A 21345-nucleotide genomic window follows, 5' to 3' on the forward strand; every position below is an offset into this window, starting at 1 on the left:
GGTCCAATGCGACAAGACAAAGTGGCTACATGTTCGCTCCAGTCGAATGTGCATTCCTGGCAAATTATCCCAAAAAACTAATTTAAAATGACTGAAAATCACAACATGTCAATTTTTAGTTTCTGGCAAATAATGAAGGATATGGCAGTAAATCCATATGCAATTAATTATGTGGCAAAAAAGCAGATGGCACCAACCGCACTCTTAACTCTTACAAGGACCTCTTACACTGAGAGCAGTAGTTCAGTCAGCCCATTTGAAACACACCAGGCGAAAATCAGGAGGCATTAATCAGGGCCTTGTTGTGAATGGAAAAAAAACAGGTACATGACATAACTGGCCGTAGGAATGAATGGAAACACTTTTTTGTGTTCCTGAGAATACAGGAAAGACTTGACCATGCCCCAATCTGTAAATGTATGCGCCTGGTAATGTGCTTGAAATCGTTTGAATATTTAAACATGGGGAAACTGTATGGACTGACATATCTGCTGCACATCAAACAACCCTTTAGGTTTCATTCATTCATTAATTATCCTAACCCGAACATTAATTAATTATCCTGAACAGGGTCGCAGGGGGGCCGGAGCCTATCCCAGCATACATTGGGCGAAAGGCAGGAATACACCCTGGACAGGTCGCCAGTCCATCGCAGGGCACACACACCATTCACTCACACACTCATACCTACGGGCAATTTAGCCTCTCCAATCAGCCTAACCTGCATGTCTTTTGACTGTGGGAGGAAACCGGAGTACCCGGAGCAAACCCACCCAAACACGGGCAGAACATGCAAACTCTGCACAGAGAGGCCCCAGCCAACCGGGATTCTAACCCAGGACCTCCTTGCTGTGAGGCGGCAGTGCTACCCACTGCACCATCCGTGCCGCCTCCATTTAGGTTTGATACATGAAAAACTGTAGAAAAGGTTTGCGCCTTTTTGTCTTTATCATGAAGTTGTACAGGGGCAGTATTTAAGATCAATGGCACAATGAATTCAACAAAGTACCAGGAAATCGTGGTTGCCTCTACTAGGAAGCCTAGGTCTTGGTCGTTGGTAGATCGTCCTGCAGGACAATGACTCCAAGCATACATCAAAAGGCACACAGAAATGGTAAAGTGAAAACAACGACCATGTTGTTTGCATGAGCAGTCATCTGGCAGTCAGTTCGATCCCACCCTGGGAGTCCCTGAGCAAAACACCTAACCCCAAATGCTCCTGATGAGCTGTTTGGTGCCTTGCATGGCAGCCAATCACTGTCGGAGTGTGAGTGTGTGTGTGAATGGATTAATGAGAAGCATCAATTATACAGTGCTTTGGATAAAGGCGCTATATAAATGCTGACCATTTACCATTCTGCAATGGTCATATCAGTCTCCAGACTGTGGTCTCAACTGAAGAGGGTATCCCTAGGAATGGTCAAAAATCCCACCAAATGTGTTCACTAACCTTTTCACAAATGATAGGAAAAGCCTCATGGCTGTCAGGGGTGTTTGCACAAAGTAATAAACCAGGGGTGCCAATAATTGTGGAACAGTTTTTTGGGAAAAATTTTTTTTTATTTGGTTGATTCCATTGAATCATTAATAAAGTGCACTACTTTATGCATTCAGGAATGTAAAACTTATGTCAATAACTGTATTTTTTTTTTTAAGTTACAGCACATTTGTGCATATTTATAAAGAATTCTGGAGCCCACTGTATAATGTGTATATAACATCTTTAAAAATACATGTTTTATTATAATCTGCAGCTGGCCTGCGGAGGAGCTTCCGTCTCAGCAGGAGGGACAAGAAGACTAACAAGTCAATGTACGAGTGCAAGAAGAGCGAGCAGTATGACATGGCCGACGTCCCCACCTACGAGGAGGTCACCCCCTACCGCAGACAGCCTGGGGCCCGGCACAGGCTGGTGGTTCTGGTCGGTGAGTGCGAGATGGTTTGTGACCCACTCACTGGGAATGTTGTGCTTGGCATTAGTCCAACTCAAGCACACAGACATGCATGCTAACACAGACACAAACATCCACACGCACATATACACACACATCTACACGTAATGCATGCACACATACATATACACACACAGACATGCAATATACATATACTCACCACACACACACACACACACACACACACACATATATATGCACACATACATGCACGCACACATACAAATTCATGCACATATAGACACATTGACACCACACACGTATCTAAATACTTGCACATATACACACACACGTACTATATGCACACATATATACACACATGGACATACTTACATACAGTACACACATATACCTACACATACACATGCATGCATATGCACGCACACACACACACACACACACACACACACACACACACACACACGCATATGCATATACTATATACACGCACTCACTGGCCACAGGGAGGGCAGGGTGCCATCAAAATATCATGGCAAATCACGTCTGGCAGTTCAGCTGAGCTTCTAAGATTAAAACGCGAGAGTACAATATATATCGGCCCAGTTCAGACAGTGTTCCAAGAGTTGGGATTTTATGTAAAGGTGAAAATGTATGGTCCATAGTGAGCAGTGTGGCTCCTCCTCACTGGAACTTTGGCCCAGACCAGGGCTGACCGGAGCCACTCTTACTGGGGACACAAGGCAGCGCACGCATGGACTACATCACATTCAGTCACCTCATCTGGACTGTTTAAATGGCCCTCATTTTCCTGCCAACACATCGGGCCAGAGGAAAGGATGCCTCTTCCTAAACGTCTTTTTTTACACGCTCTTATGTAAATATTTTCGGTGAAGTCCTATAATTTGGAGAACACCTATGGATAATTTCACGGCCAGCCAAGCGGAGGCAGGGGGAGATCTGCGTTATGTTTCGGCTTCTTTCCTTTCTGCCCTGGAGTCCTGGGTGTTTAAAAAAAAAATTATTAAATACATTTTTTATTTTAAGGCATTTTGAAATCTCAGTCCCCGAGAAGCAGGCATGTCTTTCAAAACATGGCGGGAGGTGTCTGCTTGAATTGGCCTGCCGCCTTTCCGTGTCGAGAGCGGCACATTCTTGTCATTGTTTTCCTTCACGTTTAAATCACCTCAAGGTGTTCTGTCGATTGCCAATGTGGATGTTTGAGGGGAATAATGTTAATGACCAATGGAAACCTCTCTGACTCTAGAATTTAGATGCTAAAAGCAACTGGGTTTCAATTGGAAATCTGTATTTAATTAAAATGAATAAAACTAAACCACATTAATTTAAAACAAGTGCATTATATAGCCAACATTCCAAAATATTGTCAATGTCAAAATTATGATCATGGTTCAAAATGGTTTCCATACAAATAGCTTTGAATGCATCTGCAACCAAATGCAAGTTAACATAGCCTTATCGACCAAAGTGTTAGTCGGTATAGATTTTTGAATTGTGCTGTGTACTAGTTTGACCGGATTTGATTTTGCTGCTGGTTGGAAAGTATATATGAGGCCAAAAACATCTCACTGACCCTCAGATGTTACTGCCTCAGATCTGCTTAGCATTTAGCCTGAAAGTTATGAAGTCCAAATATTATAAGCTGCTGTGTAATGAGGGCTTTCACTGCAGTTTTTTTTGACTCCACAGTCTGTAAGCACAGTGAAGAATTCTCAACAAGCCAAGGAAATGGGTCAGAGAACATACATTATTGAAAATCATTTGCAAAAAAACATTACAAAAAGGCCTTTACTTTGTTCTTTTAATTTCCAAGGTCTGCTACTGTGTTGCATTGCTAAGGTTTAGCAAAACAACAACACACAAAGAACAGCCTGTTTCTCCTCAGACCGTAATCACACTGGAGTGTTCTGTGCTCTCTAATGAATATGATGTCTGCATCACACCAGAGTGCTCTGTTCTCTATAATGAATTTGATGTCTGCTTATTTGGCAGACGGTAGCTTAGCTTGGAATTTAAAATGAACGGGTGCTGGTGATATTTGAAGAAAATCCACTGCACTATATGAGAAAGGGGTAACAGTGACTGACAAGCAAGTAATGTAAAAAGTGAAAATTATTGGTGAAATTTGCACAAACGTAAAGGAACATGGGCCGTTTTTCATCCAATGGGTGAGGCTGCTCATGCTAAACTTTGTTGCGGCGCAGTCCCGATATCTCCACAGCCAACATCCACGGTAACGGTCAAGCTTCATTTAAAGTTTTGTCACCCCTGGCAGTGCTGGAGCAGGGCCAGTGCACGGCGTCTCACAGCTGAGATAGGGGTCATAAAATGCACTTATCACCACGCTCCGCCAACTTAAACACCTACGACAACATTAAGCGCCACACTTACGTGGTGATACATCGCAATTTTGTTATCAGAAGCCAATTCCTCCCGGCTTTCTTGAAGTAAATGTAAAAATGAAGTCCCATTTCCTTCTCCGAATAAATCACGCGTGGTCTTCAAACTTTTTTTTCTCAAAAACTCCCGAAGATTTGATCGAGGTCTTTGCTTCGCCGCGTGCCGCTTACACCGAAGCCAACTGCGCTTCCTGAAGCCAGCCGAAGCCTTCGGTTCATTTTCAGGCCGAAATGGAACAAGTCCGCCAAGAGTGTGGTTTTCCTTTTATCACTTAATGCTCATGTGACTTCGGACATGTGTGACCAATCAGAAGTGCAGAAGCAGGAAAGGCAGAATGCGGCCTGTGAAGATGTTGGTGTGCGGCAGAGGAGATAAGCTGTCCAAGCCAGTTGAGTTCCTTTGTTTTTCTGACCCAAATCCTTTCTGACCCAAAAGTTCTTCCAACGGGACACATAATTAAAACTATGATACAGGGAGATTAATACCTTTACTAGAGTAAAAGGACACAGTGTTTATGTTCGATGAGCCTTTATTTCCCCCCCTTTCTTATGCCAGTTACAGAACTCGCTGTCCGTTTATGTCATTTGTGACATTTGCCCTGAAAAGAGTGTCCGATGGGGCGGACACATTTAATGGATGATTAGAATTCCAGGAATCCTTGTTAATATCTACAGCCTCTCAGTGCTTCAGTGCTCAGGGCGAACAAACACCACACCTAAGTACAGACCATGATCTGTTCTGCATCCCGCTATTTAATGACAGACACCCCAGCTCTCCTTAAATTAATATCATATGGATTCTGGTTCTCACTGAAGCGACGCGGATTGTCAGGAGAGCAGAGGTCAGACACAAGAGCTCCAAGGGCTTGTGTTTTGGAAAAGCGCAAGCCTTCGGAGCCACAGACAAATCAATATTGCCTCCCCCCCCTTTTTCCTCGGCCGCCGCGGTGGAAAACCCAGCTGAGTAATGGGACCAAATCTGTGTTGATTTTTCAGTTCAGGGAAACACAACAAAGTTGTCTCTTGGCAGGATTTGCGAGTGTCATTTTATATCTTTTTTTTTCTTTTTTTTTTTTCGGCGCAACTTACAGTAGTGAGAGCTAAAAAATCTTAGGCTGTGGGATTCACATCCCCCTCCCCAGTAGCCGGCACTAAGCACCCCGCTGCGTCACACGGCATCTGTAAACACCATCACACCCCGCGCACTGAGACCGGGCCAGAGAGAAATCTATCAGCGTACATCCAGCCTGCCAGTCCCACGGAAAGCTCTAGCATTCCTGTGCATTTCTGGGCCCCCGTCGCGGGCTGCGGTTTCTCCCTCTCGTCACCGTGGATGTGTTCGAGTTAATCGCGGCCCTCGGTGGGGTTATGTTTTTCCTTTTTTGAAATGAAACGAGCAAAAGATCATTCTTCCCTGTCTGTGTCTATCCCTCAGGGCCGACAGGGGTGGGTTTGAACGAGCTCAAGAGGAAGCTGCTGATCTCGGACCCGCAGCATTTCAGCGTTACCATCCCACGTGAGTCCCCTGCTTCGCTCTCACCTGGGGAAGTCTAATCCCCAACCCACCTGGTGCACTTCATGTGAACATGTGGAAACCTGCTCAGAATCCCCCTAATCTTCTCATTACCCCGAAATTGCCAAGATATTCAGTGCATTCATGAAACCGAGGGACTTGCACTTGCTTTATACATCCATGTGGCAGCAGTTCAGTTCACCGTTTGTATGGGTGATATGGTACTATGGGTCACACAATGCATATTTCCAAACTACTATTCAGACCGTTTAGATGATATTGTTGGACCAACACAGTGGCTCAATGTTAATGGAATCCAGAACCGGAAACCACAATTCATGAGCCCACGGTCGTAGTTCATGTTTCTCACATCCTGCATCATGGGTTTTTTAGGGCCGGGAATAACAAAGCCATGTGAAAACGTTTACAATAAATACGCTGTACAAGTGTATAATGAATGCATGTGGCTGTAGAGCAGTTTACATACTGTTCAAGTTCACCATAATAGCATACTATTATTGCAATATTCATTGAATGGATTCAGATCTTTAGACAAAATGTCACGTCATATTGGACAAAGGGAATGTGAGTAAACGGAAAACACATTCTTTCAATTGCCATTTAATTCATTTAATGGAAAAAGTTATGAAACACTCAAATAATAGTTTTCACCGGTTCTTATAACAGAACGTTCAGTGTTGTTTGCATTTTTCTGTAAAAAATTCAGCTCATTCAAATATGCTAAATAAAGTCTGACAGATCTGATGCCCAACAGCTACTGTCTCAGATAAAGAGTTGCCAACAATGACATTGACATTCCAGATGGCTAATCAGAAAATATTCACAGCAGAGAATATCCCTCTCAGATGAGAATGTTTTTTCAACATCAAAATTCATTGAAGCATGTCCACATATGTGTGCTTTCTAACTGAGCACACCAACATCTCTATTTTCCTCAATTATGTATTTGTTCTTATTTTTTAATTACTGCTTCATTACTGTTTTTCTTCGGGTAATAAAAAGCTTAAGATGTTCTTAAATCTATCTATAAGGACAGTTAATGTTGTCTGTGTTCTAAATGGTCATTTATTTGATAAAACATATTTGTAAAGAAACTAATGTTATTTTTCTTTAAAGAAAGGAAAATAAATTGCTAAAACCAACCTCTGGTTCTAAATTTGGGGTTTAAAGTGAAGTCTAGTTTTCAGAGAACATTACACACCAATTCATTTTGCATGTGGGGAGTGAAGGGGGGTGCACCCATGTGGTTGATAGTGAAGAGGGATTATTCCACATATCCGTATGAAAGAGTGTATGCTACATACACTTGCTTAGTAGTGTGGAGATGAAATACTTTACATGTGTGTGAGGTGCTTCTCTCTACCTATACAGTATACTGTATGTGGTTGCACTTCAGTAGGGGTGTACTATATCTGTGGACTGTGGGTTACAGGGGGTATTCTGTACATGGGCCTGGGCGATCACTGAATGGTACTGAGTAATGCACAGGCCTACTCTCAGTCTGGGAGGCAGTGCAGCTCTAGCAGCCGAGCGTTTCCTCTTGTGTAGCTGTCCGACAGCCCCGGAGTGAGGAGGGAGCCAAGCTTTCCTGCCTCCTGAAAACATGCCATTCCAGTGCCTCATACTCTGGCGCTCCCTCCTGCTCCTTTTTCTCTATAAGGACCACATGACAGCTCGCCATATTCCTGAGCGCCGTCCAACCGCCGTGCTCGACACAGACCACGGACGCTGCCATTAAGCGCTTTTCGGGGATCAGGGGTTGAGGGGCAAAGTTTTAACTTGGCGATGTCTGACGCTGTCATGTTTCAGCAAATTAAATGCTGTGTTTTATGTGTTTTTTTAGAAAAGTAACAAGGTAATTGTATATACAGAGATGGTAAGGGGGAAATTACTACAGTTTAAATTAATTGCCATGTTTGTTCCACACAAGTGCATAATGGATGCGGGTTATTCAGAGTTTTTACTATGTTTAAAATGACGCTAATATTAAAACCCATTGCAGCCTTTTCCTCCCCATCTGTTAATTGTTTGCAAATGTAACCTGCATTTCTCTTTCTGTTATAAAGCATAGCTTGTGTATAAGCTTTGTCCAAGATGGCGTGTTCAAGCCTATGATTTATTCAAAAGGAAAGAGACTTAAATAGAGCATTTTATTTGGTTAAAATTATTGCCAGCCTATATAAATCTGGGATATTTAACACTTACTGTTTGTTGCGATTAAACAAAAGTGTTATAGTATTTTACCCCTTAATCAAAAACCCAAATACACTTTTGCAGTGAGTCCTGGGTAATGTTTCGCATTATGATTTTCGAGGCCGTGAAAATCTAAAACAGCCCACCGCCAGTAACACTAGGTATGTAATTAGTGATTAGAGCAAAGGGTTGACGATTTTTGATTGCGTTCCAACCTTACGCTTATTTTCCATGATTGAATGCGTCACTCCAAAACGAATGAATTGAAATCCCTTTGTTCCGCTGCGCGTATTTCCTACGCCGCAGAGCAGACGCTAAAGAGTATCCGCGGCGCTCCTTTCAGCGCGAAGCAGGACTCTCTGCCTTTGTGGCCCTGCCATCAGGAGCATAAACGTATACGGCCTCCAAAGCTCATAACAAGCTGTCAGCAATAGAGCCGTTTTTCAGAAGGGCCCGAGTTTATTGCATTGATGAGTAAGTTATTCTTTGCAGAAGTATCCCAGGAAAGATTTACCAGGGGGACACTTGCACTCCCAGACTCAAATCCCAGATATGGAAAACTGCGGGCATGCTTGTCCATACACTTGCCCACTGGCCTGCTGTACGGTGCTTGACCCCTTGGAAAAAAGACGCGTCTCCAATGCTGCGCGGTCCTGGCATGGTCAGCCGCCGGATGGTGATAAAAGTTTACTGTTTATGGAGCTGGTGGGAAGCGTGCCGACCATTAGCCCGGGGGCAGGGCTGCGCGCACCTCTGACTCCCGCGGTCCTTGTTAAACACACTGCCGTACATGTAGATGCCCCCCCCCCATGTCCATCTGAGCCACACTCAGTACATTCAATGCTTAGGATTTTTAATGTCAGTAAATGTGTACCAAATAAATGTTAGTGTTATTCTTAATCACAAGGGCTTGAACATTGTTGCCTTTTCTCATCATTTGGTTGGTACATGATATTTTCTCAGTCAATGTTTCATGGATTCAGATAGAAGATGACTTCCCTGGTCTATTTATTGGTGTAGATATGATGTATTGGGTGCCCACTGTATGTACTTGTTATGAATGTTGTCTATACTGTATTTTGTAACCTTTTAAAAATTGTATAATAAATTGTATACAAATGACCATAATGTTAAGGGTGCAGTGTTGCATATCTTACTGGTAGATACCAGTGTGAACATTCAAATGTACTTTTTCACTAAAGAGCTTTAGGTGTGTCTGAACCTTTTACTTTAACAACATTGGCGATCTGCTCCAAATCGGGTGGAAGGGGTTTTATTTTTCCAGACATAATATAAAGAATTTTTCCACTGAAATAAAATCAATAGTTGTTTGTTTGTGTCTGGAATGCAGGTGATGTTTACATACAGAGGTTATGTTTACATGCAGAGAAGTGCTTTAATTGGGTTTTGTGGACATGTTGACATACCCTGCTGTGACCCTGACTTTGCCATGACCCTGACTTTGCCATGACTTTGCCATGGCCCTGGCCTGCATCCCATAGACACCACCAGGGCCAAGAGGAGTCAGGAGAGTGACGCAGTGGAGTACTACTTCATCTCCAAGCACCTGTTTGAGACCGACGTCCACAATAACAAGTAGGTAGAGCGCTCTCCCTATACTCCAACCTCAATCACTGTACTTCTTCTCTTCCAAGCTCTCTGTGCTTTTCTTCTTTTGCTCAAACCAAATGTGCAGTTAATCCACATCCTATGCCTGCGAATGTGTGCATGTGCTTGCGTGTGTGAGAAAGCGAGTGAGTCAGTGTGCACAGAGCACGCTAACACCACCCAGCATCATCTTAACTGCCAATTAAAAGACTTGACGTGGTCAAGTCCTTGTCTGGCCTCAGCGAGCGGGTCACAGAGAGCTTTTTCCATCAGTTGTGGCTGTGACAGGTCCGTGACCCTCTCTGAGAGCCCAGCCAGTCAACAAGTGCATGGAATCGACATCATAAATGATGGATGCTTTTTACTCCCTGTTTTGGCCGCAAAGAGGAAGCCGTTTCCCTGTGTGTGTATAGAGTGTCGGGGTGTATTTTTAGGCGGTGCATGGCACGGCAGAGGCATGTGATGTTTTTGGTAAGCGAGGGGTAAATGAGAGAATTGCTGCTCTGTGGCCTGGCTCTGGGGACAGAGACACAGGGGTAATTATAAGGCGCAAAACCAGAGGCCGCTTGTTTTTGTTTTGCTTCATTGCATGCGAGCAGAACAATGTGCCGCCGTGCCCTCAGCCAGAAGGGGAGAATCTCCTCTGAAGTGCCGAAACGCTGACCCCCGTGACCTGTACGCTCCTTTCCCAAGGAAAGCCCTGAAGCTGCTAAAAATGAACACTGGCCGCGATTCTCTAATTTAGCCTCAAACCACCACTCGCTAGGCTAGCTGCCCTGCTGAGGGCAGCACAGACTGAAATATACATTTACCTTAATGGATAAAGTTTTGTATCAAAACAATAGGGTTGCGTTTCAATACGTTTTTGAGGTGTCTGCGTTTCATGCACGTTCATAACGGTTCACAGCTTCTACGTAGTGATATGCGGTTTTGGAATTCTTTCCACGTTCTGTCTTTTAAAAAATGATTTCTCTAGCTTTCTTCTAAAAATACAAGTAGGAACTTTATTAAATTCATAGATATGATTAAACCGGATTATGTGATGGAAAAATGTTTGTTTTCTTTAAGTTTGCTCCGGAAATCTAGATTAAGAGAGACTTGGCATTTGCATTAAAAAAAATGTTTTTGTTTAAACAAACAGGTGTTACTGATTTAAAGTGTAACAGAAGATTATATAAAATATTACTCTGCCAAAATGTCTGGAATTGTGTTCTGAAGAATGCTACAACTTACTCAATGGTTGAAAGAGTAATGTGTTCCTCTCTCCGGGTTTATAGGGTGGAAGACTTCCTCGTCATTGGATTCATATGTAATTATTTCCAATAGTTCAGTGGGCAGGAATCAATTATATATGCTGTTTAGAGTCATTGTTACTCCCAACAAGAGGGAGTGTGTTTTTTATGGTGGTTGGCACCCTTTTCTTCCTGCATTTTAATTGATGTGTTGGATAGAAAACGTTCTAAGTTTCCTGCCGAACATGATCTATGATGAAAGAAAGTTATTTGTTTGTCTTCTTTTCTGTATGGAAATTCTTATTTTTTTTTAAGTAAAACCTTCAGTATTACAAGATTGACTTTGCTCTCTTCCGCAGGTTCATTGAGCACGGGGAGTATAAGGGCAACTACTACGGGACAAGCCTGGACTCTGTGCGCTCGGTCCTGTCTAAGAATAAGGTGTGCCTGCTGGACGTGCAGCCCCATGTGAGTGACGGACAGAGCCCGCCGTGCACCGCCCTTGCGTGTCAGACCTCAGTGAAAGAGCCATTGTTCAGAGCCGCTGCTTTCTGCCCGCTTGGCACCTCAGTTTTGCTCTTATCTCATGACATGATCTTGCCATTTTTAGTGTTTCCTTCCCCTTTTTTCCTGGTGAGTAACCTGGTCGCCACTCAAGGCTAAAATTAACTTTTGGAAGGGTTACAACTCATTTTCATTTAATTTGAAGAAGATTTTTTAAGTACAGTGTGGCCAGTGCAGGTTTCAGTGTGGGCTGTGCCATCGAAGGATTACGACCAGGAGACAAGCGAACACAAATTACTTTTTTTCCCTACCAGTATAGGCTAGGTTTCAGTTAATCAGCAAAGCATACAACTGGAAAATACACCTATAGATAAATACACTCATAAAGAAATGGTTTGTATATTATTAATCCATTTTTATAACTCTGAATCAGAGTGACCCAAAAACTTGAAAAACATCATTTTGGCCCTGAAACCAAATTTTTTACTTTCCACAGATTGGTCTGCAATGGCATTTCATGGCAAAAGTGATGTGAATGCAACAGGGTTGTGACGTCATTGTTGCATAGATCACTCAACGATTCTTCTTCAGGAGTATGGCTGTAAATTATGTACAGGACAGTATGTGTTGTGTTAGGACAGATCACTTTTCCCAAATTTCCATGCCCGTACAACAGCGTGTGGTTTGTGTGAAGCGTTTTTCACATGGGCATCCCATCAGTCTTCCAGGCCTGGTCGTGTTGTTTAGTCCCTGTTGAGTGAAGGCCTCAGGAAATTGCAGATTCTGGTGGAAAACCTCACCGCCATGTTCTTCCACGTGTCTGGTGTGCAGTAGGAGACGACGGGTATTGCGGCCGAAGTCACGCCCTTCTCGAGCGTACTCTACAGTTCACTGTATTGCCTCATGAGAATGAGCTATGCGTCCTGTCAACACCAAGTAGGACAGAGGGGCTGGATTAACCCAGGATTAAATCAGTTTTACAGTTCAATCCCTCATAGTGTTGAACTATGCACTGTTGCTCACCGCTCACAATTTATTTATGCCTTTATTTTTTGGAAAAATTTGACATTGCAATTTCAAAAAAAAGAAATCGATGTGCTGCATCTTAGGTTTATAGCAAAGTCAAATTTCTAGCCCCTGATCCAAGTTAGGCTTTTGTGTTATAATAAAATGGCGTATATAAGGTGGCATATATAAAATACACAATTATTCATAAGCACGCTGTTGACATTGAATAGGACCATATCATATGTTTCGCAATGCATAGTGAGTAACGTCATTAATAGAAAATGCATATTAAGTGCAGTTTTGTCAGATGCAATGTGTCAACAAATCTTATTTACTTTTTTTTTGTCTACATCAGCCAGCATTTCAATTTATTCATTAACACATGAAAATGGTCTGTCTTTCTTGGACGTTTTATTGCTTTGGATGAAATGATTGGCTAAATAACAAATAATTCTAATTTTTTTACTGATCTGATCTGATTGCTAATGTTGTACAGACATTTTCAAACAAGTTAAAAAATAATGAATTGCATCTCTTTGTTCTTTCAATGTTGCAGACCTTAAAGCATTTACGGACAGCAGAGTTTAAACCTTATGTGGTTTTCGTGAAGCCTCCGCCAATAGACCGCTTGCGGGAGTCCAGGAGGAATGCCAAAACCATCTCGGGCAAGGATGACAAGGGAAACTCAGTGAAACCTTTCTCGGTGAGGCAAGGAGGGGTAGATCTGGGCCTTGGGTGTTTGATTTCATTTTTTTTTTTAAATGGCATCTGCAGTGACACTTTAGTTGTCAGCTTTTTTTTGGTTCACCAGTTTTGGCTAATCTTACTGGATCACATGCTAACACAGTACACTATTACATACAGTACTTGGGGATACGAATAGTCCTTCCACAGGAGAAAGGAAAAAGCGGACATCCACTATAAACAGACCCAGGGAAGCGGTTCAATTACTGTACATCAATTATTTCTGTAATTTCTTTAATACATTTTTTAAATGATTGAAAAATTCAGGCCATCGTGTTTACATTGCAGCACAATTACACCTTTATCAGAACGTGATGCCGGATGCACACAAGAATGTTAAACACCAGAGCCCCTCAGCCTGGGTTTCAGTTACACATGATCTTTCTGTGCAGTAGAATTTCTCTTAGGAATCTGTAAGAATTCTCCGGAAGCAGACCAATCCTTCTTCTGTACTGATACTTTTGGATAGTTTAGCTTTTCACATTCCTGTTCTAACAGATGTAGCCCTGTCACATAACTTTCCCCTTTTCCCTGTCACCTTCATCAATAATTTCACTGTAAGAGGATTGAATATACAAGTGGTTTCCTCTTTTTTCTGAAAAGAGAAATTTATGAAGGCCTCACAGTCATTCAGCAGAGCTGCTTATATATCAGATTTTGATTTTAAACGTTTCATTTTTACGGTAACTCCTACCCGACACACTGCACACTTTATAACTATCACAGGCCGACAAACAAAATTCTTCAGCCGTGATCACAGAAAGGGATGAGGCAATCTCGCACACCTCGCATACTCTGTTCAGGCCCACATGAAACCAATTACAGTGACTGGGGGCCCCACGTCGGGCGCTGATGGCTTTCCCAGTCTGTGGGGTCGGCAGCTCGCGTGTCTCCCGTCCCCCCTCCTCCCCGCCCGGCCCAGGGCCACAGCGACGGCCGCCCGCTCCATCACGGCGGAGACTTTCCACACGCAAACCGCCAAGGTCGCCGTTAAAAAGCCCCACGCCGCGCCCCTCCATCGGTCTGGGTCCTCGCCCTCCGCCCCGCGCTGTCCGGATCGCTTCGCTCTGCGTTTTGTCTGCTTCCCCGTTACCTCCGGCTCGTCCGCAAGGCTTCACGCACATGCACAGGTCGCCCGGAGTGTTGTCTGCATGGGCGCTGATGGCCATATGGCTCTAGATATCAAACGGTTCCTCGGTGGGGGGTTGCCGTTTGCTTAAAACGCTTTAGCTGACAGTAAATGCTTGAACCTAATGAACCGAAGTTGGTCGTTAGCCGGGTGTCATACTCCTGAATCTAATCACCTCAGACTAACCCGGATAGTTTACATACGAAACAGGTTTTCTAGTCACAATCACTTCTGTCTCATTCCAGTCTGTAAGACAGTATATTTAAGTCTGTATCTTCAGAGGACTGTAATAGATGTCGATGTCAGCTCCTCTGAACAATTCACTTTGGGGATATGCACTCAGTGAGCACTTTATTAGATATTTATTAGACTTATTTTTTAGGCTTTTATTTTTGCTGCTGTTGTTTATCCACTTAGATGTTTGACGTGTTGTGTGTTCAGAGATGCTCTTCTGCATAACACTGTTGTAATGTGTGGTTATTTGTGTTACTGTCACCATCCTGTCAGCTTTGATCAGTCTGGCCCTTATCCTCTGACCTCTCTCATTAACAAGGCATTTCTGCCCTCAGAACTGCTGCTCAGTGGATGTTTTTTGTTTTTCGCACCATTCTCTGCAAACTCTAGAGACTGTTAGGCCTCCCAGGAGATCAGCCATTTCTGAAATACTCCCTGTCTGGTACCAACTATCATTTCACGGTCAAACTGACTTTTTTAGACTCCCCCCCCCCCCCCCCCCCCCCATTCTGATGGTTGATGTTAACTGGAGCTCCTGACCCATGTCTGCATGATTGTATGCATTGCACTGCTGCCTTACGATTAGCTGATTAAATAATCACATGAATATAAGGTGTGCAGGTTCTTAATAAAGTGCTCAGTGAGTGTATATACCTTATTTCTCCCCAATTAGGCAATTTGTGCCTTTCAAGTTACCACACGACATGCCCCTATGGGGGGAGGAGCCCAATCGTGCCTCACCTCTTGAGAAGTTCCAGTTATAGTCATTGAATGATGTGCATGCAACTATATAGCCAACCATATGCTGGACACAAACCCCTGGTATGGACTGAGATCCCAATTTAATTCCACCTCATCGGGTATCTGCCTGATACACAACTGGGCAATGTGTTAATTGTAGCACATCTAGGACAGTGTAAACAATTCCTGCCATTTTTCTGTGTCTTTAATTTCTAAATGACTCACGGATGAGCTTCGTTCTGTGCCTGTGTATTCCAACTGGACAGTGTCACAGACTCTCACCTGAATTATTGCTTTCTTCATTTTGTTTTGGTAATAGTCTAGTCTTATATCTGGTTATTTTCACTATATCATGGTGAGTGTAAGGATGAAATCTTACCTATTTTGTTAGATCCTCATCCTATTGTAATGTTACAATCACTGACAATTAAAGCCTTGTAATGCAATCATACCTCCGTTATTAGAGGTCTGAGAGAAAAAAACATGTATAGTGACAAAGCACAGATGTATATCTCATCCTCGACCTGCTGCCCCCCAAAAAAAGAAATAAAGAAAAGGGAACTCAAGAGACTGACCTGTTTAAAGAAAAAAATAGATCCCTGTTCAGTCTATGCAGGGAATCACGGGCAAGAACAGTCCTTTCATTGTTAAAACAGACATTTTGTTCTATTGTTTTAGCCTCAGTGTAGCTTATAATACTGATGTCATTTTCAAGCTACCAAAATACATTCATTTCAGTCTTGAATTCAATATAGCTGCGTGTAGTCGCTGTTCCCAGCCAAGCCACATCTGTCTATGGCAAGTGTATCATAGCCGCATTATGTTATGATAAATACTGTATGGTGAAATTCTGATGCCAGACAGAAAGAATAATTTAAGTTGGCTACAAAGGTCACAGTTTGGCAGTTATTGTCTTTGTAGTCTATCCCCCTGCAAAGCAACATCTTTTTCAACAGTAAAAAAAAGAAGAAACTCCCTTACTCTTTGATAATTAAACCCAGTCACTATCCTGAAACAAATTTGGTCTTTTTAAGAGATAGAGATGGAGAGGGGAAAGGGAGAGGGAGAGAGAGGGAGATTGAGGTAGAGAAGCAGGTGCACTTTTATTTGAATCTGTAAAACCATATTTTTCCTTCATGGGCCCAACAGGATGTGTAACAGTAAAATCTCCTACTTATGACCAGGCCATGCTCTTGATAACTTCTCCTTTCACTGGCTCTAAAAGATGTAGGGAGAGAGTGTGTGAGTGAGAGGTTGCAATGAATGATATTATAATATAAATATGTTTATTATTATTTTGTGTTACTACAAATACGACCGTGTTCTCGCATTTTTAGGGACTCATTAATGTGGAAAATGTATGTAGTATATTTATCACAGTTCTAGTGAAGATATTCCCAAGGACCTTGTTTTCTGTAACTGGTTTTCATTGGTTGTTGCTTATGATTTGAAAGCATTTGAATTTGGTTGTAAATCCATAGGGCAAGACATACAGTAATGCACATCAGCCAGTCACCACCAAGATGGTCTTCAGGCACTTTTTTGGAGCTTCAGGCACTTGAGTCATGCTAGCATTAGCCTGTAGCCTTGAAAACTGGCAGTCGAAGGCCAGACTTGACTTCTTAAGTTAAACCGCTGACCATTGAGGAAAAGCACAGTGGTCAGCTCAGATCGCTTGTAATGTAGCATGAAATATTTTTACCCCTCAAAGCTCAGAGAGAGGGATATGATGCTAAAAAAGGACCCTTTAATGAGTGGGACAGTACAAGTGGTCAGCTGGATTTAACCACGTGAAAGAGAGAGCAAGATCTCTGATGGTGCTACAGTACAATTGATTGTGTGATATGATTTTAAAGCAACCTTGTTTCTTCTCGTTCTCTGTATTCAATTTCGCATTGCTTAATCATCGGATATTAAGGAATGCATGAAAAGTTAACAAAAGTAGCCTCTGGCTGTGGTTTCTAATCCCAGAGGTCTGAGAAGGGTTCTGAATTTCAGTTTTTTAAGGCTTGCCATGAGCACGTCCAGACCCTTGTGTGTTTGTGTGTTTGGCGTGAATGGATCGTATGACTGTCCAGCTAGAGGTCTCAAGTGAAATGAATGCGGCATTCCTCGTGTTAAAAAAAGGGTAGCTAAAACCATAAACTCACGTGAACGTTGCCGTGTTTTCTGAGCGCTTGAGTGAGCATGTGGCATTAAAGCGCAACATAAACAGGTCATTATGGCGGCTGACGTGGTAACTGCACAGAGGTTGGACCATTATTGATGTTGGGTGGGAGAAAGTGACCAAAAAGCGGAAATTCCAACTATAAAAGGAGTTTTGAAACGTATATAATCATCGTCCTTTGACCTATATCCTCTGAGGAGTAGCTTTCCTCTCAGTGGAGTAAATGTCTGCGGTGGTGATGATGGAATATGACAGAAAAATTAGGCAGATGTCTGAGGAGCATTGTTGAGCGTGTGGCGTGCGCAGTTCGCCTCTGTAGCAGTGCTTAAACTGAGCCAAAATAGAAATTAACACAGTTGACCCCCGACTTCAAAACCTGTCAGACTGTTACCACTGGAAAACGAAGAAGAAAAACAAAAAGGAAATCTTGGAAGGGGGAGGGTTGGAAGGGATTTTTTTTGTCTTTCTTTTTCGATTATTTTATGTTAAAAAGGAAAATAAGGCCTGTTCAGTCTCATAGAAAATCATGAAAATGTCTTGAGGTTCTGATAAAAAAGGGTTAAGGGAATGGTCTACTTGTGGGTATGTATATTGACTTTCTGTTTGTGCGGTGCATAACTTTCTTCATTGTAATTAGTTTATTCATTTCACTCGCCCTTCAGGAGGAGGACTTCGAGGAAATGGTCACCTCCGCCCAGGCGATGGAGAGCCACTACGGCCACCTCTTCGACAAAGTCATCGTCAACGACGACCTCACAGCAGCCTTCAGCGAGTTAAAGATGGCGCTGAAAAAGGTGGAGGCAGAGACGCAATGGGTCCCTGTCAGCTGGACACACTCCTAACTAAAGAGGACCGAGGGAGGGGGGCAAAAAGGGAGAAAGAAAAAGGGAAGGACATTAATTTTTTTCAAAGGAACTCCCTTAGAAGGCTTGCAAGATTTCACTTCATAGGGTGGCGTGAGCATGAGTGTATGCGTGCATGCGTGTGTGTATGAGCGTGTTTGAGCGTTCGTGTGCGTGCATTAGTGTACACGCATACACACGCACTGCTCGACAGTACTGGAATAACTCTGGTTATTCGCTCTTCCTCCGAGAGGGTCGCTTCTGTCTCTGTGTGAAAGCGGTAAAAGCACTGGATTTGGGCTTGTGCATGTACTGGCTGTGCTGCTGTGCCGTCTGTGTGACTGCCAACCAGCACTCTACCAGTGCACACTTGTTACTTAGTGTATTCTTAGCATTAGTTTATAGAAACCAAAGGGATTTATCATCTGGAAGTAAGGTTTACATTTACATGTACGTATAGTGCACAGCCTCCAAGTGAGATAGGCAAAAAATGTTTGCCTTCAGTCTTAAAATTTTAAAAACTCTTGACAGAACCCTCCAGTTTTAAATGCCAAGTTATGTCAGACTGACAGAAGAAAATCACCGGTACAAGCAAAGAGGGCACTGTTGAATTTTATTTGAGATGAATTAATATATTTTAATATTTTTCTGCTGTTTTACATATCTTTTTATATGCATCTTTCCCAACTTTTTTAAGAGCAATACAATACAATATGAAATGCAGTACATTACCAAGATAATCATTAATGTGAAAGCCACAGTTCATGGCTGGCTGGCTCAAATGCATCACAGCACAAGGGCCCTCATTCTCTGCACAGAACATCATTTTGTTCAGTTTTATATTTCGTGCCGGGGCTATTTTAAATCCACTACCCTTCGTCTGAAGGTGCCCAACATAACAGTTTGCCATTAAAGCGACCAGACTTTGGCTCTCCTTTACAAGAAATGTTCTCAATCTTGTGTAATTAGGGTGGAGTACAGTTGCATATATTCTCATAAAATGGGTCTAAAACAAGGAACCTAACACAAGGTTCTAAGCATTTCCAGATTTACAACTGCAAATAACTGCGTGGCTGCTTCTGACTTAAGGGTCATGGTTTTATATATAAAAGGTTAGAGCTGGTGGTTATTTGGGCACTTACTGAAAAACTCTCTCACTCACTCACTCACTCTCACTCTCACTCTTACTCTTACTCTTACTCTCTCTCTCTCTCTCTCTCTGGCTCTTGCTGTCAGTCTCTCTGGCTCTTTTTTTCCCCCCCTCCATCTTTCCATCTTTTTCCACTTTCACTATCGTAATAATTATTCAAAATTCACACTGTCAGTTGTCTATCAGTGGTCTGTGCTCTTTTGGCTGTGTTTGGGGGAATGTAGCAAGAGAGACTCCCCTCTCAGTTTTCTGCCTGTATTTTTGTCAAGTCCTGACTCCAGATTCTGAACAATCCAGCTCAACATTCCATTTAAATACCTCTTAGTCCAGATTAGATCACCAGCACTGCACTTTTTTATAGTGTTTCAGTAGTTTGAATTTCCACTCATTGTTCATTACATCTGGCCTATGTTACTTCAATATCTGAAGCATACACTGTAGTATCCATCTCTTAATGCAATGTATTTTCTCTCCCACAATACAGCCGCATCTATTTTCTTACATCTCTAAAGATCATGAAAAAGGGTTTTTCTGTTTACTGACATATTTACATTTTAACTTAATCCCACTGGAAGCCTCTGTTCATTTGTTTTTCCCCGAACAATTGATTATGTGTATTTTTTGGTTTCATTGTTAATATTATCCTCTTAATATCAATATTCTTGATATCAAGTTTACTGTCTGTGCAAATGAGCAGATTATCTTTTCTTACTGTACATTAAATTCTATATGCATCAATCACGGTGTCCTTATCATTTGTGTCTGTAAAACTTGTGAACCTACTTAAAGTTAATTTAACAGAAATGGATTTCTCAGAATTTATGTTTTTCATCTCTGAACTTTGTTTTTCACTTTTGACTTCCATTGAGTAATTCCTCTTTACTCAATGGGCATCTGAAAAACAAATGATTTGTTTGTAATGCATGTAAAAAGTTTTTTTTAGCATTAGTCTTACGAGAGGTTCTCACATGTTTTGTTAGTGCAGCTCAACTGAAAAGCATTGGAAATTTCACATGTGCCTGGAATTTGACTCTGTGCCCTTGACTGAAGTTACCTACAGTAGGGCAGGTTCAAAAGAGTCGCCCCAGATGTGCCCACATTCTGCACTTGTGTAAATAACCCCCAGAGCAAAACAAGAAGCACCTTTCATCTCCCAGAATTATTACACCAGAGAGAAGAGTGCTGGGGTGCCTCTTTTCAGCTGTGCAACATTAAGTTTTGATCCCTCGTTCTCTCATGAGTACGAGCGCAATAATATTTTCCTCACTGTCTGTAATTAGCAGACATGCCACTGGCATGCTGGGATCCTTAGCCCCAGAGAGGGGAATGATTTGGGTAGCCACCTGACCGACTGACCCTGCCACGGGGAAATTTGAGCCTTAAACAATGTCTGCAGTGCTCCTTAATTAAGCGGCTTTGTCTGTGAAGTGGCCAAATTGCTAATTCAGATGTCACTGGACCTTCAAAAACAATGGCTGCCGCAGTAGTCTGGAGAAGTCTCGAGTGGCACTCGGGGGACTCAGCCGAGTCGCCTTGATGACGTTCCAACAGAAATTCGGAGCCAACGGGTCGCGCGACCTTCACATTTCCTCTTTCCATGGGGCTTTCTTTGATGGCAGTAGTGCTGGACTTTACAGACGGCTGGGAAGGTGTGTCCCAGGAAGGTCAAAAAGAGGTAATGGCTCTTGCAGGGGCCAGAGGAAGGTTTGGAGGCTCCAGCACTCACTTGTTAATTGCAATTCTGAGGCTTTGGGGTCAGGGGTATGGAGAGGGTTAAGTCACACCAGTCTCCTCACAGAATTGGAATCTGGCTCACGTCCCCGAAATGAAGTGAAAAAAGACTTTGCTAAAGCCTTTGCAAGGCCTACTAAAGTTCTGCGAACTGCGTTTAACATAGTGTGTCGCTCTTCACGGCGACCTGATCCTGAG

General features: G+C 42.7%; 1 protein-coding gene across 2 annotated transcripts in view; it reads left to right on the plus strand.

Annotated features, from left to right (window-relative positions):
* mpp7a (MAGUK p55 scaffold protein 7a) overlaps positions 1–20154 on the plus strand; it is a 131371-nt gene extending 111217 nt beyond the window's left edge. For both annotated transcript variants that reach the window (XM_061238293.1, XM_061238294.1), the window contains 6 exons: positions 1755–1925; positions 5766–5846; positions 9560–9653; positions 11257–11365; positions 12966–13112; positions 18087–20154. In XM_061238293.1, the coding sequence (XP_061094277.1) occupies positions 1755–1925; positions 5766–5846; positions 9560–9653; positions 11257–11365; positions 12966–13112; positions 18087–18266 (782 nt within the window). In that variant the 3' untranslated portion in view covers positions 18267–20154. The remainder of the gene's footprint in view (positions 1–1754; positions 1926–5765; positions 5847–9559; positions 9654–11256; positions 11366–12965; positions 13113–18086) is intronic.
* The last annotated feature ends 1191 nt before the right edge of the window (positions 20155–21345 follow it).

The sequence above is a fragment of the Conger conger genome, chromosome 4, assembly GCF_963514075.1.
Source record: "Conger conger chromosome 4, fConCon1.1, whole genome shotgun sequence".
NCBI classification, from domain to species: Eukaryota; Metazoa; Chordata; class Actinopteri; order Anguilliformes; family Congridae; genus Conger; species Conger conger.